The sequence below is a fragment of the Pleurodeles waltl genome, chromosome 6 (assembly GCF_031143425.1).
Source record: "Pleurodeles waltl isolate 20211129_DDA chromosome 6, aPleWal1.hap1.20221129, whole genome shotgun sequence".
NCBI lineage: Eukaryota > Metazoa > Chordata > Amphibia > Caudata > Salamandridae > Pleurodeles > Pleurodeles waltl.
Genome location: NC_090445.1, coordinates 1,699,839,760 through 1,699,867,732, shown reverse-complemented (window position 1 = coordinate 1,699,867,732; position 27,973 = coordinate 1,699,839,760). Strand labels below are relative to the sequence as shown.

Below are 27,973 nucleotides of genomic sequence, written 5' to 3'. Positions count from 1 at the left end.
GGGCAAGCTATTACAAATAACCAAATAAGATCTGCCCTAGATGCAGCAGATACCGCTGCAAGGAGTGTCAATACAGCAGTCACTACTCGTAGACATGTATGGCTCAGATCTTCTGGATTCAAACCAGAAATACAACAGGCTGTGTTAAACATGACCTTCGATAAAAAACATATTTTTGGGCCAGAAGTAGACACAGCAATAGAAAAGCTACGAAAAGTCCAATCTTTTAGCAAGATGCATTTCTTCTTCTATGGTGGTGTTTATTCAAGATTCTAAGAGACATTCAACACTGATATCCTACTCTAAACAGTAGAAATCTTTTGACACAGTGTTCTTCTCATAACTTTTCTAGCCTGTATTGTGAAACTTTCAGCGCTTTTGCATTTTCTTTGGGAGCGGTTTCACCTTAATCCTTTCCTATCTTCCTTACAGTCTCAGTGGTTCACAATTAAACCCTTCAGAGAATTTTCTGAATCACTAGAGGAGAATTTTGTATTTTCTAAAATATTTAGGAGTTTTGCTGTGTCTAGACCGCCTTCATCTTCTCTATCTGCCTTTTGAAATCGTCCTGTGATATTGAAGGATCTACAGGGTCACAATTTTCAACAATAGGAGACTATTGATTTAAAATGTATTTCTTTCAAGGTCTTCTTCATAGTTGCTATTACTTCGACCTGTAGAATAGGTGAACTAGGGGCTTTGAGATGTAATCCTTCTTTTATGAGGTTTGTGGAGGATGAAGTTGTTTTCAGACCTCACCCTACCGTTATTCCAAAGGTTAATTCTTTCTTTCACAGATCCCAAAAGTTAATTATTCCTTCTTTCTTTCCTTCTCTATCCAATGATTGAAGTATTTTGATGAGAACTCTGGATGTTAAAATGAATCTTTTGGTTTAAATATTGACAGGTCTCAAATCTACAGAATCACTGACCATTTGATTGATGACTGCAAGCAGGTGGAATAAATTGACCATACTTCAAGCAGGATAAAACAATTAAGGTTCCATTCCAGTTCAGGGAAGATTTACAAGGGCATAGCAGTAATTCTTATATGTGATTGATGTAAGCATAAAGAGATTATTGGAAGTGCAGGATGAACTTATGCCCCAGCATGTTGGCTGTAAGCGTACACTGTCTCAGTGGCGATAGAGTATCTTTACCACTAACATAATGGTCTGCTTGCTGTATTTAGAAACTGATAGACCATAGTTTGGCAGCGGCGGAGAATGCTCTGTTTCAGCTGTGGGCAGACTTCTCCGATGGCCTGACAGAGTAAGCGCCGTTGGAAAATTGGACATATGTCTGCCCCCCAATTAGGATAGGTGGACATATAGCTATTTTTACTCTTCATTACCACCAGGAAAATCCAGTAAAAAACAAAAAATGCCCCCCCCCCCATCATGGGAGATTAATTCTTTGGTGCCGATGGCATTGTTTTTATTATTTTCAAAAGCAAAAACCCACTTTGAGGTTTTGTTTTTGAAAATAAAAAGAATTTGATGTTTTGCTGTATGTCTGCCGCATGTTTGCTGGAGCTGTACGGCAAAGTTCCAGTGCATTCACAGGAACTGACTTAACAGTGTTACCTGTGGAAGACTGAAATGTCTGTTGGGATGACAGACATTTCATAACTTGGCTGCTGGGACCTCCGCCAAGGCGATGGAGTAAATTATTCTCTTGCCCCGGAGGAGGACAGCCCGACTACCAAAGTATAAATCAGGCCCTCAAGGATTTGTATTGGGTGCCAGGGATTGATTTAGAGATAAAAAGAATAGTTTCTGAGTGTGTGGATTGTGAAAGAGCAGACAAAACACAGAAAACCTTATATCCCGCCTTGCATCTTTTAACATGTCTGTCAATGTGTGGCCTTAGACATACTGCGACGTGGTCTGTAGCAGTGGTGCCAACATGTACATTATTGTTTTATTGAATATGTTTGGAGGAGATATTGAAATATATAGAATATTTTGGAATAAAGCATGGGATGATGTCTTTGTATCAACTGGAAAGGAATGGTGCACTAGAGACATTCCGCCCCTCATTACGAGTCTGGGGGTCCTAGGACTGCCAGACTCATGGTGGCGGTCCGGCCTCCATATTACCATTGTGGCAAAAGTACCACAGTTGTGCCGCCGGCACTGCCACTTATTTGCCGGCCAATGCCCTGGCGGTGCTGGCGGTCTTAATCCACCAGGGCACATTTGCCCTGGGGATTACGAGTACCCTCTCCACCAGCTTTTACATGGACAGCTGTTTCCGCCTGCTGACCCAGCGGGAAACTCCTAATAGCCATCTCAGTCAGGTCATCGCATTGGCGATTTTCCCAACGCACAGCGTTGGCGGATGGGCGTTTCCGTCCGCCAGAGTCGTCATGAGGGCTTCAATCATTTACTCAATGTTTTAATACAGTTGGCTAGCGCAGGATAAAATACTGGAAATTCTAATTGAAAAGACTGTTGCAGGCTTATTGTATGACTAAAAAGGAGTACACTAATGAAAGTCCCCTTGTCATAATTCATGGACAAATTCAATAGTCAACGAGGAATCCTAGATGGATGAGGAAAGGAACATGGTAGGTAGTTGGAATCTGAAATTGTGAAGAAGTGAATCCTTGGGTCTCAAAATAAGTACAAAAACTACTAATGAGAAGCATAGTGTATCCCATATGGAGGTGAACAGTGGGTGTGGGTAATATGTTCAAGATGGGGAAGAGTAATTACTCAGAACCCCCAAAAAAGCTATACAAGGACTCAATAATTCATTGAGATTAGAGTGTGGAAAATTTTGGTATATGGGACGACTGGCGTTATGCACGTATAGAGTCCGAAAATGAGCACCTGTTCCTAGTGGACATAATGGCTTTAAGTATTGGTGGTTGTAAGAAGGGGATGGAAATGTGTTGAATGTACTGGGGAGTGAGTGGCCACGTTAGGGGAATGAATGTGGAATCTCCAGAAGAGCAAGAGGAGATGGTAGGAGAAGAAAAGCTTTGGTGATGAAACCAGAGAAGGAGGAAGTTTTAAACGGGGCAATGACTTCCCTGGAAAAAGAGGTCCCTAAGGAGGTCCCATAGCAGATGAGTGTTTTTGGGAGAACAATAAAAACTCCAAAGAAATTATAAGAGTTTATGTCTAAAAGAAAAGTTGTTTTCATACAGTCCACTTTGGAAAACCTTAGCTATTTAGCCAACACAAGTTCACTAATTTCACTAATGTGAATGAATGTATTGTTTTGTATTACGTCTTGACCAAATTGCATTTTACTTTAATTATGTATTTGATGGGATTTAATGTAAAATGTTGCAATTTTTGTTCTTTACACTTTCTTTGTAGAATTTAATTAGTTCTGTTTCAGTTCCTCACTACCTTTGTGTTTCTCTCAAGTATACAATAGTTGTTGCTTACATTAGTACTGCAAGCAATTATTTGTCATGTAGAAAGGAAGAAATGTGAGTATATGTATGTATTGATATATCTATGTGTGTATGTATGTATATAGTATTGCTATAGTGCAGACCTAGCCAAAAAGCAGCAGAGTGCTTTACAGACTCACAAGCATAAGTCAACAAGTGATAGGAGAGGCTTTTGGCCTGTTATTGCTTTATGATGCAGTGTTCTTTAAAGCAGTGTTTCATCAACTCTTTCCTAAATTGAAGCAGCACTGGGGCGGCCGTGAGTGATATAGCCATGTTGTTTCAGATCCTGGGCACAGAGATGGAAAAGACCTGCTGCCTTGATTTTTCTTTTTCATACTACTTAGTGTGTGGTCTGAAGGTGTTCTGGCTGTGGGTGTGCCAAGAAATACCAGAGATTATGAGTTTATATGTAAGATAAGCAGGGGGATGATTGTGATGCCTTAATAAATGATGCGGCTGAGTTTGAAGATGGTGCCAACCGACAAGGGAAGCCAATTGAGTTCCATTAGGATGGAGATGATATCATATTTCTTCAGGTCCTGGAAGAGACATGCTGCTGGGTGTGGAATGCCCTTTAGGGATGCCATTATGAGGTCTGGGATGCCATGGAGCAGGGTGTTACACTACTATCCAAACTCAAGAGTACGAGGAAAGGGGTTCTGACTTTGCTTTCTGGAAGAAACAGGTTTACTTCAGAAGAAAGAGCAGGTACAAGCCTGTCTTTGATTTTTTGGCAATGTGTCCTTTAAGGGACAGGTTGGTTTTCACGCAAATCTAATTAACCTGACAATCAGTAAAAGTTGGCGATTGAAGCCATCAATGTTCATTCCATTGACTCTGGTGTGCACTGTTTTTTGTTCTTGGCAAATAACAGGAATTCTGTTTTGGTTGAGTTGAGCTTCAGGTAGGCGCTGGGCATTTGGGTCTGGATGATACACAGGCAGTGTTTGAGGTGTTGGATGTCTGATGCAGAGCAGACTTTAATGTATAGAGCTGCGTATTAGCAGTATATTGTTGAACTGTGACACTGTTATCTGTGAGTAGAGCACCAAGAAGCTCTATGTATAGTTGAAAATGGACAGTATGGAACTTGTGGGACCTGGAGGTGTCCATGTGGACAAACTCGTGTTGGTTGGAAAAGTGAGAGGAGAACCAGTAAATGAAATAGCTGGTGAATCCCATTCAAGCCTCCATGGTGCTTATGATGGTGGGATGGTTGACTGTTTGAAAGCCAGCTGAGACGTCCAGCAATATTAGAAGCTAGGGGTCCTCTTCATCTGTGGCCAGGATGATATCATCTACATCGTGTAAGGTTGTGGTCTCCCTTCTGCAGTGTGATCTGAAGCCAGACTGGTAGTCGTGCAGGAGGTGGTTAGCACTGATGTGATCTTGGAGTTGAACATAGACTACTTTTAATAGGAGTAAGTGGGTACTCCGGGGGGTTGATACAGTGTCTGACTGTCTTGAGCACTGTTCCTCTTCTGTTGGTGGCTTCATTAATGGTGTTGCTATAGTACTTTGCTTTGGCTGATGTGACGAGCTCTCTGTCTGTAGTGCAGAGGGTCTTTGGTATCATGAGATCCTCAGGAGTTCTGTTTTACTTTTATGTTCATTCCAGTGTGCCTCTAAACCCATTTAATGGACTGTGAGGCATTAGGTTCGTACTGGAATTTAGGGGCAGAATGTGTGGGGAGAAATAGTGACAGTTGTGGTACTTGAGCAGAAATCTGTGCTGGAGGACAGACGAGGGTTGTTATTTTACAATAAAAGCTTAAGTTACTGGTGGCTGGACTGGTGTGTGTGGTGTGTGTAGAGGAACAGTACAACAGGGACTTTAACAAAGTCAAACACTTAAAACAGATAGAGATCCACTTTATAAATACCCCAGTAGTGGAATTTCCAAGTCCTTTCTGAGAACCTTCTCAGAATGGGGTATATTAGATGTATGGTAAGACACCCCCTTGATGGAAAGGAAATATTTGTTCTTCTCACATAGTCATAGGATGTACTTGAGAATTCACCTAAAACGGAATAAAGATGAATTAGCAGTACCAAACAATAATAGATATAGGGTTAGTAAATATTTCAGACTATGCACCTGTGATGTGAGATTGTCATATGGGAGAGAGATATAGGAAGAATACAGTGAACTTTGGCTCAAAGCTTCTTAGAGGTAGGATATACGAACTGATATTAGGGAACAAATTAAAGACTGTTTCCAAATGAACAGCAATGGAGACAACCTGTAGATGTAGTCTGAGATGCTTTCGAAGAAGTAGTTAGAAGAATATATATAGAAGCTTGGATGGATTAGAAGTGGAGTTGGACATCTATGAATCTGAAGATAGAAAAGCATTTAGGAACAGCTTGAAAAGCAGTATGAAGAAACTGGGTCTTTAAGGATCTCTGAGGAAAGTGATGGCACTGAGAGGATACATGAATCTATTTCAGACATAACAGTAGGAGAGTGTGCTGCTCCCACTGAAGCAGCATATGTGAATGAGCAAACAAGATAGACAAATTATTGAGCACTATATTAAGGGGAGCCAAAAGAAAAGAACAGGATCGCTAATTTTCAAAACTCAAAAGATGTAGGCCCTCATTCCGAGCCTGGCGGGCGGCGGAGGCCGCCCGCCAGGCTTCCCCCCTCCGAAATACCGCTCCACGGTCGTAAGACCGCGGAGGGTATTCCGAGTTTTCCCCTGGGCTGGCGGGCGGTCTTCACAAGACCGCCCGCCAGCCCAGGGGAAAACTCCCTTCCCACGATGACGCCGGCTCGTAATAGAGCCGGCGGAGTGGGAAGGTGCGACGGGTGCAGTTGCACCCGTCGCGTATTTCAGTGTCTGCTTTGCAGACACTGAAATACTTTTAGGGGCCCTCTTACGGGGGCCCCTGCCGTGCCCATGCCATAGGCATGGGCACGGCAGGGGCCCCCAGGGGCCCCGCGACTCCCCCTCCCGCCATCCGGTTCCCGGCGGGAGAACCGCCAGGAACTGGATGGCGGGAGGGGGAGTCGGAATCCCCATGCCGGCGCAGCATGCTGCGCCGGCTTGGAGGATTCCTTTGGGGCAGCGGGAAACCGGCGGGAGCCGCGGTCAGAATGCCCCGCGGGGCACCGCCGGCCTGTCGGCGGTGCCACCGCGTCCCACGGCCCTGGCGGACTTGTTCCGCCAGGGTCGTAATGACCCCCGTAGTGTCAGTCTGTGAAACCAGCATACAACTAGCGTTCACAGACTTCTTTAGTGACGCATACCAAATAGAAATGGTACACCCCCAGATGATGGTAGCATTGTTAGTGACTTACAATTACCAGAGTTAAACAAACAGACGAGGGAAGAGCTCGATTAGGATTTCTCTGTTGAGGGGTTAGAAAAACAATGAGGAATTTAGCAAAAAAAGTCATCTGGTCTCAGTGGTCTGACCTGCTCCTGTTATATAAAATTCTGCTCATTCTTGGCCCGTTTTTGACTAATCTCTATAACTCCTTAAAATTAGGTATGAAGGAAGTTGATACTACATCTCTGTGTGTCATTTAGACTGATTTCCTTATTGAATGTTGATCTTAAAACTTTTACAAAAGAACTGGTGAAAAGATTATAATCCCACATGAATATCCTATTAGAACCTCATCAAACAGGATTCGTTAAAAATAGGCATACTTTGATAATATTAAGCAAGTGCTTACTTTAATTAAAAGGTCTTACAACTACATATTTCAATGGTAACATTAGCTTTAGATTCTGTGAATGCCTTTATCTGCGTCACATAATCATATATGAGCTACGTCCTGGATAGACATGATGTTGGGCCAAAAATATAGACAATAACTGGAAAATATTCAGACATAAAAGTTCAGCACCACCTGGGATCCACTTATGGGCCAATTAAGACAGGGAATGCCACATATGACTTGCCTACAACACTGTGCATTATTTATTTATTGGGGTTCATAATAGTACAGCACCCTTGAAAGTAAGATAAGTAATGTATGGAGTATGGAGCTCTGTAGAGACAAAATCTCATGAGAAGCATTGAAAGCTGTTCTCTTCAATGCAATTATTTAAGATTTTATAAGGTTGAAAAGGGAGGGAAAGAGGACAGAGCTTTGGAGGATCAGATGTGTGAAATGTTGATACTGTCTGTGGTCGATAGGAGTACTACTCATGTAAATGCTGGAGAAAATTTAATATTAATAATAATGTTCTATGTATAAAAAATAATCTGCTCTGGGAAAACACTTTCTTACAGACTCATGAAATATGGACATGAAGAATGTGACTTACTCTTACTCTTTTCAGGAGTAAATTTTGCGGTAGTGAAAGAAATGGCACAACATTTTGAATACATACAAACTAGCAAGGTTGTGGTCTTTCAAGAGGCTTTTGTTGGGCAGGAATACTCTCTTTCCTACTCCCAGTCAGAGATTTGCTCCAACAAATCTGATAATAATAATAATAATGACAACAACACCAATAGTAATAATAATACTATCAAAACTTTACAGATATTCTATTTAGAAATCTTTAGAATTCATGCCCCAAAACAGATCTCAATTTAACAGCCTTAATTACAAATCTTCCTACGGAACAGCAAACCACAGGCGACAGCAACATCTGCAAAATTAAAGAAGATATTCTACAGTTAACAAATTGCTCCTAGCATTCCAAAAAAAGTAAATATTTCTTGTGAGCTGGAAGAAAAAACATACTTAAAAACAAAGTTTACAGCAGTTTGTTGAGAAAAAGGCTCAGTGTTTCACTCTTTCCTCATCCTTTAGGGAAAGATAAAGATGAACAACCCCTGTTCTTACCTCGCCCGCATGTACTTCATGTGCTTTGGAAACAATTTCTTAACAGGGTTCTAAGCCAGTAATATTCTTACAGGGGATTTCTGAAGCTTCACTTTCTCCCGAAACACACATCCACGTCTTAAAAATGTACTTGTGGTCCAAACCCTATAGATTGTGGAAAGATTCCACGGCTGATTGTAAAACTCTGAACAGCCTTATTCCTAACAGGTGTCAGGAATCTGCTGTGGTTTGGTAGTGTGGAACCTGTTGTTGAAAGCGCATGGAGGCATTCACTTTTAAAACTGTGATGGACCAGCTATTGGAAGCTCGTGCACTGTGACTGACAAGACATTAAAGGTCAAGGAAGGCAGCAGCAGCATTTAAACACCAGTTATGCAAATGGACACTACCTGGCAATTTTCTTTGTTGCATTGATTCTCACTTGCTATAGAGTTCATTCACCAACGTGCCCCTCACCTATGCTCCTTTCCTCCTGGTCAGTTCTCTCTGTAATCCAGACTTTTGCCTGCTTTTCTGACTTGCCTCCTGGATTTAGACCTGGCTTTGTTGCATTGCTGTGTTTCTCTTTGCCTTGTTCCTTTTTCATTGCAGTGTTTTCCTTGGTTGCTGACCAGATGTCCCAATGGCTTCCTCCAGTTCAGCTTCGGTACACAGTGGTCTGCCATTTAGAAGCCATTAACTGATTGTGGCGTTTAATCATCTTATCAAGTTCATACCAATAATTATTGTTATGGTCGTCTTGTGTGCCCTTTCCTTATAGAGACCATCCCTTAGCAGAGCTTATTCGACGATAAAATTGCTGTGATATAAGATGTGAGACAAGAGTGAGAAGTGCCACTGAAGTCTATGGGCCTGATTTGTTATTTGGTGCAGAAGGTACTTGTACTCAAGCTATATACTAATGCTGTACTCGAGCCATATTGGAATCCTGACACCGAATCCTGGAGCTTTCGAGATTCGAGTGAACGCAGAGTCGAGCCATATTGCAATCCTGACACCAAATCCTGGAGCTCTCGAGATTCAAGTGAACGAGAGAGATGGTAGCGGCGGTTGCTGAAGACGGGACGAGTCTAAGGGTAGCTTCTTACATCTTTACTTCAAGATACAAAGAAATACTTATGTAACTTACTTTCTACATTCCCGTCATCGATATATCCCAACATAATTTTTGACGGGAACGCGGAAAGAAAGTAACATAAGTATTTATTTGTAACTTGAAGTAAAGATGTAAGGAGCCACCCCTAGACTCGTCCCATCTCCAGCAACCACCGCTGGCGTCCCCGCGTTCACTCGAATCTCAAAAGCCCCAGTACTCGGTGTGAGGGTTCCAATATGGCTCGAGTACAACATCAGTATATAGCTTGAGTACAACAGTACTCCTTTGCAATGGCAATGGAGTACCCTCTCCTTCAAATCCAAGTCCTGCATGTCTCATTTAAAGTGGGGTCAAACTTATGTATGTCAGCATTGGAAACTACTTAATCTCTGCTGCTGACATACTCCTCCGATAGACCAATTGAGCAGGGGCTGCTAAACGGTTGGCCATTTGTCTGTCCATCCTATTTAGAGTGGACAGATAGGTGAACAGTTTTTACTTTTGCATACTGCCATCAAAAATGTGGCGGTAAGTGAAGGTAAAACATTTTAATACCCCCCCATGCATTACAGAAACCTCACATAATAACAGGTAATGGATTTTTATTTTAAAAAAAAATCAAGCTTTGCAATATTGTTGTGAAAATAAAAAAGATATTCAAAGTGTGCCATATGGCCCCGTCATGTTTCCATGACAACGGTTCCTGTCAATGCAAGAGATGTGCGCTGGGGCAACGGGCATCTCTAAATCCAGAATACAGTTTCTCCATCAAGGGGACAGGGTGTGTTACTCTGTCGGCCTGAAAGAATACTGTACTCTGCTATCTAAATCTTTCCTTTTGTTATATTATTTGTTTCTCTATCTCTCTCCGTGCCATTCCCTTTTTCTCCTGGTAGTTAGTTCTGTCTGGAACTTCCTCTTTGGTTTGGGCAGTCCTTCATTCTGGGGAGTAGGCCGGATTCTCACCAGAATCTGTTGGACATCACCCAGAAAATCCGACAATTTCAACAAAGGAATCCTTGATTAGGCCTCCATTCAGGGTGGCTGTAGGGTTCATCCATATCGAGATCCATAAAAGAATAGGAACAACTTTAATTTTTACCTCTAAGTAGCTTAAACCAAGTTTCTTTGGCAAATAAAATGAGAGGTTAGCTATAAGGATGCTTCCTTTGTCTGTCCATTTGTTTCTAACCAACACCAATAATTATTGATGATTGAATGGAACATAATACTAAGTTATGGATTATTCTGTTGTTGATAGCACCATCTATTATATTCAAGTCTTTGTGTTTACTTGATAGCATCATCTGTTATATTGAAGTCTTGGTGTGTTTTTCATAACACCATCTGTTATACTCATGTCTTGGTGTTTACTTGATAACACTGTGGGCATCATTACGACCCGCAGTGGCGGTCAGACTGCCACCAAAGTGGCGGTCTAGCAGCCACATTATGACCGTGGTGGTCGCGCCATGGTCAGACCGCCAGCACCGCCAAATCATGACTTTTTGTTGGTCTGGCGATCCTAATCTGCCAAGGCAGCTCTGCAAGCAGTGCTGTCCTGGGGATAACTTGACCGCAGGAGTTTGGCGGACGCCCTTTTCCATCTGCCAAGCTTATAGTGACCCCTTGGTGTGTTCTTTATAACACAATCTGCTATATTCAAGTCTTGGTGTTTACTTTATAACACCATCTGTTATACTGAAGTCTTGGTGTGCTCTTGATAACATCATCTCTTATATTCAAGTTTTTGGTTGTTCCTGATTTTCTCTTGTTCTTGCCTCTTTGATCTTTACGCACACTGTTATACTGTTTGAATAACAAAATTATTTTTATTTTGTCTCCACCTAGTGTAATTTTGTTGGAATCTTCTTTTGTTGGAAAAAAGGAAGCGTGCTATATCTTATTTTCCTGGTCGTGTGGAACACCACATGGGAGGTTGCACAAACCTTTGCGTTCCGTTACTAGTATTAACCACAACTTTATTGTTCTCATGTAAATTCACTGTTATTACTTTGTGTTCTACTACAAGGAACACCCAACATGCCTTCCCTGCAACCCAAATGTTTGTATTCAGTTGCTGAACGTTTGTCTCCTTCCTTTTGGTTTCTCTTCAGCTCATTGTTGCCATCTATGTGCTCCTTCCCCACACCTGGTAGTCTTGTTCCTCTTACTCAAGTTTTTTCTCTCTCTCTGCGCCAAAACGTCGGTGCAGTCTTGAGTGGAACTGCTGGCAGGGCTAGCTCCATCTGTCTTTCTTCAAGGATGGTACACTGAGCACTGTCACTTTTTGGTAAAAGTAGCACGTGTTACTCACAGCAGAGAACAAGCATTGGCAAAGCCGATAGTTGGCCGCAAGCTTTTTAGCAAATCTTTTGTCATGGTTTTTGCTAAACTTTATTGTTCTGATAGCTGCCGGGCCCTCATTAAATCTCAAAATGACTGAAGGCAAAACTGCTTTTCCGGTTTCAAATACATTACTATGGTACACTCAACACTGAAGGGAGTCATTTACCTTGTGTGTGGATGGGCTCCTTGTGAAACTGTAGCATGCGTAATTCATAGTGATGTCAGTCAATGGCTGAAGTGGGCTAACTTTTTCCACTGATGCATGATGGATGTGAAGGACACAGTCACAGACTACGGGATGAAGGCTGGCTGAAAACCCCTATAAGCAACTATGTTAGACATAGTTTTAATAAAATTAAAAGGTCTTGGCTAGCACAAACTGAAAAAAGTTATAGGTCTGACTTTGGCTGCTTGCCTTTGAGAAATAAGTCAAGAAAGAAGGGAGGAAAGTAAGGAAGAAAGAAAAAAGGAAGGACAGCAGGCAAAAAGGAAAAAAGACAGACTTAACAAGGAAGGAAGAAAGGCAAAAAAGGAATGACAGAAGGCAAAAAGGAAGAAGGGGATAGAAGCAAAAAGGGAAGGAACGAATACAAAAAGGAGGAAAGGATATATTAAATAAGAATGAAAAAAGGCAAAAAGAAGGAAGAAGGAAAAAAGGAAAGAAGGCAAGAAATAAAGAATGGAAGAAAGGAGACAAAATGAACGAAGTAAAAAAGAATGAAAGAAGTAAGGATAGCTATGAAAAAAGAGACACATAATGAAATTAAGGAAGAAAGGAGGCAAAAAGAAAGAAAGACATGAAGAAAGAAAGGGCAAAGAAAAATGAAATAAGGAAAGAAAATGGAAAGAAGGCTAAATAGAAAGGAAAGAGGAAATGAAGAAGGAGATGAAAGAAAGAAGGCAAAAACAAAGAACAAAGTAAAGAAGGCAAAAAAGGAAGAAAAAAGGATCAAAGAAGGACAAAAGTAAAGAAGTCAAAAATTAAAGATGCAAAAAAGAAAGAAGAAAAGGAAAGGAAGAATGAAAGGCAAAAGGGAAATAAAGGAATGACTGAAAGAAAAGGAAAAGAAGGCAAGAAAGAAAGAGAAAGAATGAAAGAAGGAAAGAAGTCAACAAAGAAGGGAGAAAGGAAAGAAAGGAGGTAAAATAGAAAGAAAGCAAAAAAAGGAAAGAGAAAGAAGGAAATAAAGAAGGAAAGGCAAAAAATATAGATGGTAATAAGGAAAGTAGATAAAAAGAAAGAAGATGAAAAATTACAAAGACACAAAAAGAAAATAAGAAAGAAAGAAGTCAAAAGGGGTAGGAAAAAAGACAGAAGAAATAAGGCTTCACAATATAAAATATTGGATAGTAAAACCCAAAATCTACCCCGCTTATGTTTGAATAAAACGGTTACAAGTGCTAAACACTATAACATTTGGTTTTCCATCTGGGCAAAGTTTATTAAACAACCATTGATGAAACTGAGTCCAGAAACACAATGTGGTATACTGTGAAATAGCAGCAGTCTACTTCAAAGGGAATTTACAGCAGTATTAGAAGAAGAATGTGCTCTGCTCTCACTTCAGACACATCCTGGCACTGAAGGGAACTACATTGTGTGCGGATGTCCACCTTGTGAAAGAGCAAAAGGCAGTCACTTACACAAATGTGACGTAAGTACGCTGAGCTATTGCCCCGTGGTCTATGCTGTAGTGGGTTATTTATGATGTTCACTATATGAGGGTGGAGAATAAGTTAAATCTCATTAGTTTTCATATTAGGATGTGTTTGAAAAAACAGTCACCTTTGTATTTCAGACCTGTGATATGATAGTTCCTTAGCATTGATCACAAATCAAAACTTGTTAACAATGATTATAAGTAAATCAAGTACAAAACATAGATTATATTGAATATGTCATATATGGATTAATACAAGTGAACATGATTGCTATTTCTAAATTTCTCTTATGTGAATCTCTCTGTTAGGTTTCAATACATTTTCTCTTTGGGTTAAACACTAGCTTTCAGTGAAATCAATTATTGCGACGTCTTCAGGGTAAAGGTCTTGTGACAGTACTTCCTGGTATTCAGGGGCAGAGGTCATATGATGTCACTTCCTGTGATTTCATTGAGGTCAACCAATGTGTGATGCCACTTATGCTACCCTGGGATTTTGGTGAATCAACGTCCACGGTTTATGGAGGGATAAAGAGGGGTTTAGGGAAGGGTAAGGAGGAGGTTAGGGAGGAATCTCGTTCTTGATGCCATTTATAGTTCTGCACATTCTTTGCATACAACAAGATAGAAATTAAGTTTTTACATTCTGTAAAAAAGTGACATAATGAGCCTATGCCCTGAGCTGCTGAGTTTGGAACTGGGGAGCCAGGTTTTCTTGATGTCGACTCAACAGCCTGTGTTTCTGGGCAAATCACCTAGCGCGTGATCATGAGTCTTGCTATCAGACTTCTAAGTGCCATATTATGACATCCCAGTGGTACCAGCAGGGCTGGCAGCGCAGTCAGTGGAACCGATATTGGCTCCAGCTGCAGGAATCTGCCAACACCAATGCCGGCTACACTGACTGCGCAGCCAGCAAGTCGGCCACACCATCTGCCATGCACCATCTTGTGCACGGCAGGCAGTGGGCCTACCAGTGCTGGCATGGTGGCCAGGACAATGCCCAGGACAAGGCATTAGCGTCCCGGGGCCCCTTCTGTGACCCTTTCCCTGCCTTTCCGCCGACCTTTTCATGGCGGTGTCCTCACCATGAAAAGGTCGGCGGAAAGGAAGGTCAAAATACCGGCGGCGGTGCTACTGCTTGCCCTGCTAAAATTGACCGCCACACTCAACACTGCCACAGCCGTGGCAGCTGTGATGCTGGCGGTGCCGGCGGCCTATGGCGGTCTGACTGCCACCATCCTAGGCAGTCAGAATGCCAACTCATAATCGGGCCATTAATCTCCTGGTGCCTACATTTTTTTTCTGACCGTATATAATGTTATCTAGTGCTCTTGTAACGCAGCATACGTCTGCCAATCTGATGGGATTAGCATGCCACATGCACTTTAGATGATGTGTGATCTGAGTAAGTCATTGACACCACCACGTCATAACCTTTAATGCAATGCCATTCATTAATGCAGTGAAAAGGCCAGTACATCATGCCACGTCAAGAAGGGGATGCCACTGTTGGCAGCGGGGCATAAAGCACCAGTCTTATTCACATACCCACAGGATGTGTATTAGTAAACACAGGTGGAAGTCAGAGGAATATATAAATTATGAAGTAAATAAGTCATGTTAGGTTGAATAATGCCATGTTTCTGTTTCCAGGGCTTTCCTTTGACTCTGGTTGCAGACGGCGCTTCCTCGCACCTGAAACCTGATGCATCGCTTGAAGCCGGTACAGTGTGCATACCTTCAGTTTCACCCCAGGGGACTGGGGAGAGGGGGCTGAGCTTCATAGCCTACAAAAGTAATGCTTCAAGTCATGTTACACTGTAGTAATTTTAATACACATGTAGCGCATCTCACACAAAGGTTTGTTTCTTGGCCCTTTGATGTCTGTTGTTATTGTTACCCAGCTCAAACATACATTCTTCAAGACCTCTGTACATCTGCTGCAAACCTATGTGTACATCTTCTGCACGTCACACGCTGAGTGTTGGCAGAGCTGACTCAGCCCTTCACACTTTATAAAACCTAACAATTGTTCCAATAAGTATCCAATAAAGTACAGCTTTAATAAATTTCCAGATTGGTATAAGGGTCACACTTTGAGTTTGTTGAAGCTTTTTTATAATCGCATTTAACTATTCTTATTGTTCATCGTTTGCCAATGTATAACTTAAAGAACTAAAATAAAATAATGGAGACAGAGGCTTAATATAAGACCCCATAGGAAATAATATTAAATAAATTCAATTATTTGGACTTTCAAATTAAATATATGTAAAATTGTTATAGTGTCAAAAACTAAATATTTTATCATTTCAAAAGATAATTAACTTTAAAAAAAAAAATCATTTAGATGTTACACTTTTTAGAAAAATTGAAAATTATTTTAAATTATTACAAAAAATAAATGTGAATTAAATTTAATACACATTAATTAATATTAACATTCTAGAGAGGGTAATTTAATTATTGATTAAAATTAACATTTTTAAATACAAAATTAATATGTGTTAAATACCACCTCATTTAATGAACATTTAATTTGAAAACATCATTATGAAATAAATGTTATAATACCAAAACATTAAAATGCTACTAAGAGTGTTTTGTTTACTCTTAATTAAAAATAATATTTCTAAATTGTATAAGTGTATTTAAATATTAATTTATTTCATACAGTTTTAATTTGATTAGTTAACGTCTTGTAATATTTTATTTTATTGATTGTAGGTCATAATAAATAGTTTAAAATAATTGATGTTTTTAGTTCATGTTGAATAGTTTTACAATTTTCATGAATACTAAGCTTTATCCATTTTCCCTACACTTTACCACTCCCCTTAAATTTGAAAAGATACTAGTAGTAACTTTACACTCACAAATTTTGTCTTAACTAACTCCACCCCCTTAGGGGATGGAGACTTGTGAGTCTGTACTCGGAAGTGGTGAATAACAAAAGAGTGTTGACTGCCACCTGAGTTCAAAAACTACATTTGCAGGTCAGTAAATCTACATGTATACATTTACCTCACAGCTGAATAAGACTCACAGCTTATTAAAAATAAAAGACAAGCATTGGCTCCCTTGAGAAGCAATGGAGGTTAAGGCCTTCCTGAAAACAAATTGCTAAAGCCAATAGTTCTTGCCTTTTGGACTTGCTAATGGATTATAACAATGCTAAACTGCAGCGGCAAAAAGGAAATAAACTGATTGTTGTCGATTCTAAAAAAGATTGGCAAAACAACCCTGAAAAAGCTCTTGCGCAATGATATATGCATGTATAGATACTCATGCACATGTATGCATCATGACACCATAGCAGTCCCAGTGTTATGACATATGCATGCCTTTGTATCACGAAACATGAAAAGATCTGAATCGTGACTCAGTGGTGGACATTGTTCTTCTTTAAAGTTACTCTTACAAGATAGCGGAGACTTATCTTGGAGCAGTAAGTTAAATAAAATTTAAAAAGTATGTAGAAACCCATTTAGTGAAAGGGGAAGGAAGGTAGCAAATCACATATTCAGAGCTATTTAAAAAAAGTCAAAAATAATTACAATTTTTGAAATATAAAAATTGGGTTGATGAGGTCCACTAGTACAGACAGAAAGAGGTTTCAAGTGCTGTATGCAGGTATGCAAGGGTTTGTCTGTGGAAAGAGATCCCAGCCCATTGAAAGCAGGGCTTTGAGGGCAGACCTTGATGCTCTGAGGAGTGAGAATTTGGCTCATTGGTGCTACCTTTGATGACTGGATTGGTTCCAATTCAAGAGGTAAAAGTACTAAAAGTTCTCATTGGCACTCCTCTTCACAAGTACAGGATGGTCTGTGCAAAGGCAGTAGGGATCTCCATTTGGATGAATACGGACCAGCACTTGAAGCAAGATGGGTTCTTCTTGCTCTGGGAGAGTCTCACAAGTAGATCTTTTGTTTGGGCCCCTTCAGTTCCTGCATGATATCATTTCTGTGCACCAGCATTCTACTTAGCATTCCAGCTGTCACATCATCTTCACTGAATTTCAGTATATTGCAAAGAAGCTACAATTGTGATATTCTACCAAAGATGATGCCTTGCCTACCCTAGCCTGGTTGACCACATGGCCAAAAACAACATAACTCATTATCTAACCTAACCCCTTCCTATCTCATCTTATCTAACCTCACCTCACCTAAAACTAATTGTCACATCTAACTTCCCTCAGCATTCACCTTTTGTATGTTACCCATTCTCTTATATTAGTAATCCCAGTTTATGTATCTAATCTTCAGTTACCTTTATTAATACCAATCACATCTTCTCCACATAACTTCATCTACTTATGTTTATTTACCCTAACCTCACTTTGCTTACCAGTTATGTCTTATCTAACCTAACTTAACCTAACCCAACCTAACCTAACCTAAACTAACCTACTCTCATTTAACCTGATCTAAGCCCACCTGCTTCAACGTAACACATCTCATCTTCTTCCACCTAAAGCTTCACCCACCAAAAACTAAGCTACTTATTGCAACCAATGTGACTAATAACTAAAACCATATAGGTTCCCAGAAGTAATAGAAACACCTCTCACCCCTTCCAAAGTGGTATGTAATCTGGGCATATGTAGAGACTCCACTCTTACCCCAGAAGATCAAATCTCTAGACTAGCCAGTGAAGGTTTTTGGTATTTACACCTTCAAGCCTACTGAAGAAAGTTATGCTTCTTCCTTCCTTTTTAAGCCCAACCCTTTTTCTCTCCTTCTTTAAGTCCAACTCTTTTTAATGTCTATGTCCTCCCACTGGCAAACATTGTGCTGGCATTACAGCTTGGATCTCGTATCTTATGCTGACGATACTAAGTTGGCTCCCATTAAAAAAAAGGATCCATTTCAAGGGCCTATGCATGGCCCACCAAGCAATGCAGGGAAAAGATCCCCTTTCAGTTCGAAGATTGCTTTGCCCTTACGTGTCAAGGAGAACATTACGTTCTGAGAGCTCATTTCTTCTGACCATTTCTGTGGTGAAAGGGCTAGGTGTGGCAGCGCTCCTTCACCTTCCTGACTGCCAAGGTTGCCTCCCTGCCAATCTAAGACTAACTCAGCCAGAATTATCCTTCAAGAAACTCTTAAAAACCTATCTATGATCATTTTAGCATGATTTCCAAGATTCTGCAGATGTGCTTGTCTAAGCCCCAGAAGGCTCTTTGGGGTAGCTGTGCGCTATACAAGACATCGTGAATAGAATACATCAACACAGTTCACCATACTCCCAACATATTGTCTTTAGCACAATCTTGCTTTGATTATGTTGGTTCCAGTTACCTGGGTCTCCCTGATAAACTCATGAGCTGATTAGAACTGGTACAAAATACATCAGCATGTGTCATCATAGGCACTTATCATCAAGGCCACATCATGCCCCTTCTTATGCAGATCCATGGTATACTTAAGGAAAGAGTCCTTTTCAAAGCCTTAATAGTCGATGGCCACCTTTATGTGACCTCCAAATGTCAACTCCATCACCCTCAACATTCCCTTTAATCCACTGGTCAGTTGTTGTTCGATATTCCCAAAGCCTGCACAGTGAGGTTTAGGGATAGAACATTCTCAGCAGCCACAGCCAGGGAATAGAATTAACCACCAATCTCTCTGTGCCCCACTCCCTTATCATGCTCTTGTCATAAGGCACTTAAGAATCCCCGTCTTACTAAAGGTTTTTAACTTATGACTTTTCGGTTAGTTTGTCATGTGTCATGTCCTGCTACATCGCCAAGAAACTTAAGAGTGCAAGTGATGTAGAGATAAATAATAACATAACATAAAATAATACCTTAACAGTTGTCTTCCATGTAACGTAGCCTAGCCTCACCCCACCTATCATCTTTTTCGTCTTAACTAACTTCACCTAAATTCATCTACTTCTGCCTATCACGTACCCCATCCTCTTCCACCCAGCCACATCTGTCTTATGAAAAGTAACCCAACTTTACTTAAGACAGATCTATCCCTTGTAACCTACTGTACCATCTTGTGATCTCACCTAAACCTACTTACCTCCACTCATCTAACCAATTAACTGCTCCATCTCACACTATCTAACCTAATCTAATCTAACCTCAACTCATGTAACCCTGCCTAACTAATTTAACATACACCACTTAGCCTTATGTAGCCCATCATTTCTCATAAAGAACATCCTAATCTTGCCTCTTCTCATCTAAACCCAACATACCCTGTATATTTAATCTTCCAAAACTCGGCCAACCTATCACCTATCACATCTTAGCCCATCTAACCTACTTTCACAATCCCGTCCCGTTTCATACAGCCTAATGTCGCTGAAGATTTATATCTAAGATAACCTTCCCACTCTCACATTTCCCCTCTTATCTAACCACCCATAACCTATCCTATCACTCTTAACCCATTAAGTAACCCTACCCTCACCACGCCTCACATACTTTTTTCATTACCTTTCCCATATTATTTGTCCTACACTGAACTCGTTTTACTTATCACCAATTCCTCCCACCACTCCTAACCAATTACCCTAGTCTGAAGCTATTACCCTTATTTAACTTCTGGTATTATCTAGCCCGTAATATTGCTTCTAAACTAACCTCACTTAACCTATCACCTATAGCTACTCAATTAACTTACTCTACACTCACCTATGTTCATGCATTTATATGAAGCTTTGCTGCAATAACTCAGTATGCTTGTTTTGTGTGTTTATTTAGTTGCTGTGATTTGGGCAGCAGTAGTGCAAGTTTCCTCACAGTGCCTTGCAGTGTGCCAGAAACATGGACACCCTGAGTGTATACTTCCTGACACTGTCTGTCAGATTGACACCTGCATGGATATCAACAGGTTAAAACCCCCATACAACATAACGATATGTGAAGAGAATGGGCAGCAGCACCGCTTGAGGCACACTAAATGACAGTGTGCTGCTAACAGAGAAAGCAGTGACGGGCCCCCACTTTGCTGATGATATGCCTAGAGAATGTTAATGTCCAATGGAAGCTTCCCTACACCGCCATGAGAATGTGCCACACACATGGGTAGGAGCAGTGCCCATGTCTTCGTATTACCCTTGTGCCAACCTTTCCCATAGGCAGCCACAGCCTCTGTTCTTCCCTACTGCCTCCTTAGAAGTTTAGAACCATGCATAGTTATCAGGTTTGTGTTTTTGTAAATCTTAATAGTGTGTTAGAGTTGGCTTATTATTTTCATTGTGAATATGGAGGTCTGTTTTGAGCTGTTTCAGTTAACGCTACACCCTCTTCAGGGCAGCGACAGCGGCGGGCAGCAGGAAGTATGAAACACCTGGAACTGCTCATCGTGGTGGGCCCCGATGTCTACCAGTACCACCAAGAGGACACAGAACGCTACATCCTCACCAATCTCAATATCGTAAGTCACTCTGTTTAAACACTGTAGAGCCTAGAGGCCATTTGTTTTTCTACAGTGCACTATATAAATCATATGACTGATTGACTGTGTCGTTCAGTGACTCATGGCCTGATTTAGATATTCGGAGATATTGACAGAATCCAGTCTGTCAATATCTAAATCCTATTATTTCCTAAGGGAATTAGATTTCAGCGGACGGGATACCGGTCAACGTTGTGATGGAGTAACTCATCTGCCAATATCTAAATCAGGCCCTTAGTCAGTTACCTAATCCACCACCTTTGCTCAGTTTCCTATTCACTCAGTCACTCAATCAGTTACTCAGTCAGTCAGTCACTCAGTCGCTCACTCGCTTGCTCACTACCACTGAGTATGCTGTAACCTTCTTAGATGTCGGCTTTAGCGGAGGATGTTGTTCAATTTTTAAAAACTTATGATTAGTTTAGATCTAGCCTGGCAGTTTAGGTTAGACTACTCCTATTGGAGAAGACCAAGAATGATTTGCATATGGCTGGTCTCTGCATAGAGTACTACAGTGAGTGAAAAACGATGGACTGGAATGCGGCCCAGAGTAGTCACCAGTGGCAAAGATTAATTCAGTCATCCTTCCATATCTGTGTTGTTTGTTATAGTAGATGCCCTAAGTGAGTGTGACGGTTATGCTCATATGTGGATCCTGTGCTCACTGTGCCAAAGGACTCAACATATACCTCACTGAAGAGGCCAAAATAGGCCGAACCCAGTATAGGTTTGCTTGTGTCCCGTCTGTGGTGGACCTAACCTGGCAGTTCGGCTGGGCACTGTTCCTGCTGGTCCACAGAATCATCTATAATATCTATATTGGGTGACCTTAAATATATAGTTGACAAGAAGGGTATGGCACCAGTACTACAATGAGAATTATCAGCAGCATTCAAAGCAATCCTTACCACTCACTGCTACTTGGACTGCAACATCTTGACACACACAACAATGCTCTAAGAAGTACTGTCTCTTACCTCTAAGACATACTAAACCTGGCACTCCTGCAGGCATCTGCATCAGCTCCCCATTCCTACACTGAGGCCTTCCAGAGGCCTTCATTATCTCTTCTATCCATATGTGCCTAACCCCCTTGCCAGAACTCATTAAATCTTTTAATCAGACGTGTTACATCTATGAAGACAACACAAAGATGATCCTAAAAATGGGCAGCCCAGAAGACCTGTACACATCAAGACTTAATGATGGCCTCTGCACAACAGATGAATGATGAATAATCACCTACAACTCAACACTTCAAAACAGAGATCATGTCCTGTGGACAGTGGCACAAACACCAGCCTATGAACCTATGGCCCTAGGAACTTCATGCACCTGCCAGCAAAGTGAGCATCTCGGGCTTAACCATGGACTTAAAACTGACGGGATGATGAATAATCACCTACAACTCAACACTTCAAAACAGAGATCATATCCTGTGGACAGTGGCACAAACACCAGCCTATGAACCTATGGCCCTAGGAACTTCATGCACCTGCCAGCAAAGTGAGCCTCTCGGGCTTAACCATGGACTAAAAACTGACCCTGATCTTACAAGTCCACAAAATACTGATTTGCATCTTACTGTGCATTGGATACCAACAAAAGCTATAAGCCATTCCCCCTTGTAATTGCCAGAGTAGACTATGGCATTCTAGGGGGCCCATGCTTCCATGGGCAGCTCCTTATCAGGGGCATCGGGGCACACCCCTGGCTCCTGTGCGGTCCCACATTCTACCCTTTGCCTCTGACAGCATAGCACATTATTTAATTTAGCAGTGTTCAAGAATACATGGCTTTCCTGTTTTCATGGACACTACCTGTGCACAGGTCAGCCATCTTGGCCTTGTCTCCAGAGTCTTGGCCTTGTCTCCGGGAGGAAGAGGAGTGGGATCAGGGGACAGAGCAGCAATCCATCCACAAAGTGTTATTAAAATCAGAGCACTCTGTGGGTAGATGTCTGGATTGCGCTTGCCTGAGGGGCGTAGTTCAGCGACGATCCCCTCACACTGGCACAATCCATTATATTTAGCAGACATACTGCGCATGCCTCAGTCAGCACCACATATCTGCTTATATGTGGCTATCAGGGCACACATCAGAGCATCCCTGGGGCCAATGATAAGTCACACAGAGCAGCAGGGGCAGGATACCCAGTCTACTCCAGCTTCCTATAGAGCTCTGTTTCCATTCCCATCAAGAAGCTGATGAGAGGGATGAGTTGGATCTCCCCCCTTTAAACCTGGCCTTGCTGCTGCCTGGTTCCTATTTGCTGGTTCCTAGGTCCAGCACCAGATCCCTGCTCAGCTGCTGCCATGGTGGCTCCGAGGTGCCAGCAGAGGAAGCAAGGTAAGTAAAACAAGAATGCTTTCTGTGTGTGTGTGTGTGTGTGTGTGTTTGTGTGTGTGTGTGTGTGTGTGTGTGTGTGTGTGTCTGTGTCTGTGTGTGTGTCTGTGTGTGTGTGTGTGTGTGTGTGTGTCTGTGTGTGTGTGTGTGTGTGTGTGTGTCTGTGTGTGTGTGTCTGTGTGTGTGTGTCTGTGTCTGTGTGTGTGTCTGTGTCTGTGTGTGTGTGTGTGTGTGTTTGTGTGTGTGTGTGTCTGTGTCTGTGTGTGTGTCTGTGTGTGTGTGTGTGTGTGTGTGTGTCTGTGTCTGTGTGTGTGTGTGTGTGTCTGTGTGTGTGTGTCTGTGTCTGTGTGTGTGTCTGTGTGTGTGTGTGTGTGTTTGTGTGTGTGTGTGTGTGTGTGTGTGTGTGTGTTTGTCAATAGGTGAAATTGTTAGGGGGCAAGTGAAGGGGAGTGAGTGGGGTAGGAGTGAGTGATTGGCGACTTTGAGAGGGAAGTCAAGTGAGTTAGGAGTGTAGCTATCAATGGTGCAGCAGGTGCGGTTGCACCAGGGCCCAGAGTCAGTGAGTGTGAAAGGGTGAGTGTCTATAGGTGTGTTTGTCAGTGACAGTGAGAAACAGTGAACATGAGTATGTTTGAGTGCGAGTAACAGAGTGGGAGTCAGTGTGAGTGAGAATGAGTAAATGAGAGAGTGAGAGTTATTGAAAGGTAAAGAGTGAATGTGAGAGGGAGTGAGTATGACCTAAATTGAGAGAGTGTGAGTAAGGGTGTATTTGCCTGCATGTTTTATTACACTGAGTCTGCCGCTGACCATGGCATACTCATTATAATTCTGGGCTTATGGCAGCACTGAGGATAAGATGCTACTGCTGGCATAATGGAAATAATTCTGTGACATTTCAGGTAATTCTTGCCATAGTGGAGGGCACCCAAGGCAAAATGCAGACCCTGAAAGGAATACTTGACATAAGGAAACACTTGTTACAAAAGGCTGATGCTGGCAAATTGGAGGTAATTCTTTGCCTTATAGAGGGTGACCATGGTGCATCGGGCTGAGGGAGCAGACTTGAAAAGGCAAACCTTAATAAAATTCTGGGTTACAAATACTGGAGGTAATTTGTGACATACGGGCCACCCATGGACAGTATCAATTGCAAAATCTAGTTACTGGAATATTGTACGAAATTCTTGTCATAAGTGGGCATCCATAAGAGAATGCTGGCATTGACACAACAATGGTAATTCTCAACATATGGGGAACTGTCAAGGCACATTTTGAAAACAGTGGGGTGAGCCACTGGCAGGTATTATGCCCTACCACTTTCAGGGTTCACCAGCCGCCACTGCATGTTTCCTTATATACAAAAACAATGAATCCAGAATGCTGCCACAAGACTTAACGTTCACCTACACCCCAAGAAGCACATCACACCAGTCGTACAGGCCTTTTATTGCCTACCTACAGGTATGCAACCAATGTTGAAGGCACTTGGCACTGTACACAGAGACTCCGTCCAAAAATGGCCATTACACTTACAGGTGAAGTTCAAACCTTACTCACTAATCAGGATGCTACATTCGAGTTAGCACTAAAGGTTGAACCCATAGGAGGTTCCACATACTCAATCCAAGTATCACATCCTCTGTAACTCCTTGCCATACAAAATACAAAGTATACAGGAGCACATGAAGTTCAGACGAGGAGTGAAAACCTGGCTTTCTCCATGATAATCTTCTGACCACTAGTCCTGACAACCAGCCTGAAACTACAGTGTACCACAAGGGATGCTAGGCCCACAGCTGTCAGCGCACCCAGTCAGCTGCCAACAATCTGATGATTTAATAATAACGTTCTTGTACCAGAAGCACCTATCCTTCCTCCTACTATCGAGTATGCAATCATGCTATGGGCCATATGAGTGGAACCTAATCATCCAGTCCACTATACCCAGTTTGATGAGCTATCAATGTCTGTAGAGATCTGCTACACAAGGCTGGCTAATGAGGGCACTGACATAGGCCACTCTTGCCAGTCCTGCGTAGCCATATATTCTAACCATTACTTGACACCTTATAGTTAAGAACCTGCAAGAACTATCATACGAGGGATGCTTCTAGCCAGTCCACCCGGGAAGAGCCCTTTCTCTGGCCTCGCTCCTCATGCCACAGCTTCCATCACTGCTTCATGAAACCTCACAGTAGGCAACCTTCTGCTAGAGTCCACATATAAATGTGGATCCATGATAAAGGAAGCCATGAACATCATAAAATGTGCAGCAATCTCACACACATTATGCTGCTAAGAGCAGCGTTCCAAGACAAGACAAGAACACCTGCCTGGTCACTTGTTTCCCGACATGAAAATACTTCCAACATAGGCTCAAAGCAAACACAAGATGCTTCCAAGCACACAACCTGCACGGCGTAGCATGCTACTCGTTTGAGTAAGTCCTCACATAGGTATTATATGGATACAAGATTAAAGGGTACAGATGGGTAAACATTATAACTCTGCATCTCTAATAAAGGACATCAACTCCAATCGTAAAAAGTAGGATGGGACATTAATACTAATGGATGCTAACTCCATCCTTAGTGTACGGCACCATATCACTTATGGAGTGCATAGGCTCCAACCTTTGGAAATAGGTGATGGAGGTACTCAAAGGGAAGACATCAGCTCCAACCCTAGCCTTTTGGAGACTTTAGAGGTCAGAGTAAACTCTAACTCCACTGTAGGATACTACATTGCTCAAATCAGCCTTCATCTCTAGGAGGGTCAAATGCTCCATCATGAATTACCTTACTCCCTATGGAGATGCTTATTAGAGAGACGAAATTTGAACATGCAGATGGAAGCCCACCTTCCACATCAGACACCTTGGGCAGTCTGTGGGCTCTTGTGCACCTAGCCTTTACTTTATATAGAGTGATTAGACCAAATGATATCTTTGTTTCTTAATCTGGTCTCAGGCAGACCCCCCAACACTACTATGCATGTTAGAGATGTTCCTGCTGCGATAAAAATGTGCTCCGAAGACTGCTCCATTAGTCCTTGGAACTAGATACATGCTATACCAGAGCAGATCTCTAAACACCATCCATAGTGAGCTTGAATCATGATCTGAATGTGCCTCATCTTATCTCTCTCTTTGGCAGGGGGCTGAGCTGTTGCGGGAAATCTCCCTTGATGAACTCTTCCGTGTGCACCTGGTCAGAATGATTATCCTAACGGAAGCAGAGGTATGTCATTCCTTGATTCAACATAGAGCACATACATTAATGTATTCATCAGATGTGCTACATGTGTGTTGCACCACCATTGCCCCAAAAAATCTCCTGCGGTTACTAGGCTCTCAAACCTGTGGTGTTGTAGGACTCCTCTCCCTGCATCTTTCTTCCTATGCCCCAGTCTCATTATATTGCACATCCATGTTTCCCCACCTCTTCACTCACAATGTGCATCCATGTACCCCAGTCTCATCAAAACGTTCCGTACATGTTCACCCAGCTCCTCATAATGTGTGTCCATCTGTAACAAGTTCCTAATGCCATCTGTCCATCTTCACCTGCTCCTCGTGTTGCTCAAAGCTCCTTAGCTGTCCAGCTCTTTACACAGCCCCAAAATGTTCCTTTCAGCTTCTCACCCTGTCCATCCAGGCACCTGCTGAGGTAGGAGAAAAACAGATGGACAAACCTTGAGGATGGGTTTGTGGGTTGGAAGGTCCTTTTTCTATTTAATGTACGTTTGAAGAAGTCTTAAATAAGAATTAATCTAGTCAACTATGAATTGTTGGCTGAAGCCTATCACTCCCCCAAAACAATCTTTGGAAGTCAGAGCTTCAAGTGTTCAACGTGCTATGTTGGGGTAGGGCTTCCAGGGTAAACAGACATGCACAGGAGCAGACATGTTACAAGCACCTTTGGAGGATGCACTCAGGTGTCTTGCAACCCTAGTCACAAGTGTTGCTTTTGAGAGTTCATTTAATGAGCTGTCCCAAGATAAAGTGGTTAAAGGTTGTGTTTGTCGTTCCTTGAAGGCTGTGGCCCTTAACAGTCTTTAATTTTCTTGGTACACATTATTAAATTTAGTGGAAATATGGAGATACTTTTGTTGTTTGTTGAAATTGTTCAATTAATGTGAACTTTAAGACTACATACTATCTCAAAAGAAATATGTAAGCACATCCTTTGATGGCCAATGTGGGCTTAAAATGTCAATATTATGTGAGCGCTCAATGCCTTAAACACAAAGGAATATCAGAATAGGTTTGAGTAGCCTTTTTTTCAAACTTCAGTAAAAATTCCAACATTTGGCCAAATACTTTCGTGAAATGGGATTATAAAGTCTGGCTCTTTCTATTTGTTCTCACAGAACTAGCCTTATGGGTCCCGGTTTAAAGGTGGTCATTTAAAATCCTTCTGGAGCAAGTATTGAATCCAAAGAAGAATCCGCGGGTTGAATGTCTTATGTTATGCTATCTCAGCAGTGGAGTAAATGTCACAGGGGAATTCTATTTTGGAAGAGCACTTCCTTCAGAAGGATTTGCTATTACAACGCCACTTTAAACCTGCGTCGTTAATGCCTCATTTAGAGAAAGGAAGACTAACCGCCAGTGTGTGGAGGAAACACTGCTGCCATATTGGTGCAAGACATTCACCTGCGTCAACAACTTCCAGCTGTATTGTGGACTTCGTCTCTGGAGGTATCGCCACCCAGCTGCCAAGGAGGAAAATCTGTGGTAGATTTTCTGACTTTCAGCTCCCGCTTCCCCAAGACTTGCCCCATGACTATCTACACTGCATCATGGCTTCATCCTCGTAACTCCACCACCACTGACATCCCCAGTCAATCTCCCCCAAGACTCTGCCCTCTTAG

General features: G+C 41.9%; 1 protein-coding gene across 4 annotated transcripts in view; it reads left to right on the top strand.

Moving 5' to 3' along the window:
* The window catches only part of ADAMTS13 (ADAM metallopeptidase with thrombospondin type 1 motif 13), a 177,071-nt gene that overhangs the window by 19,602 nt on the left and 129,496 nt on the right, over nt 1–27,973 (top strand). For 2 of the 4 annotated variants that reach the window (XM_069241792.1, XM_069241793.1), the window contains exons 2-4: nt 14,988–15,129; nt 20,607–20,731; nt 26,254–26,337. In XM_069241792.1, coding sequence (XP_069097893.1) covers nt 14,988–15,129; nt 20,607–20,731; nt 26,254–26,337 — 351 coding nt within the window. The remainder of the gene's footprint in view (nt 1–14,987; nt 15,130–20,606; nt 20,732–26,253; nt 26,338–27,973) is intronic. The other 2 variants (XM_069241794.1, XM_069241795.1) reach the window with 2 other exon arrangements.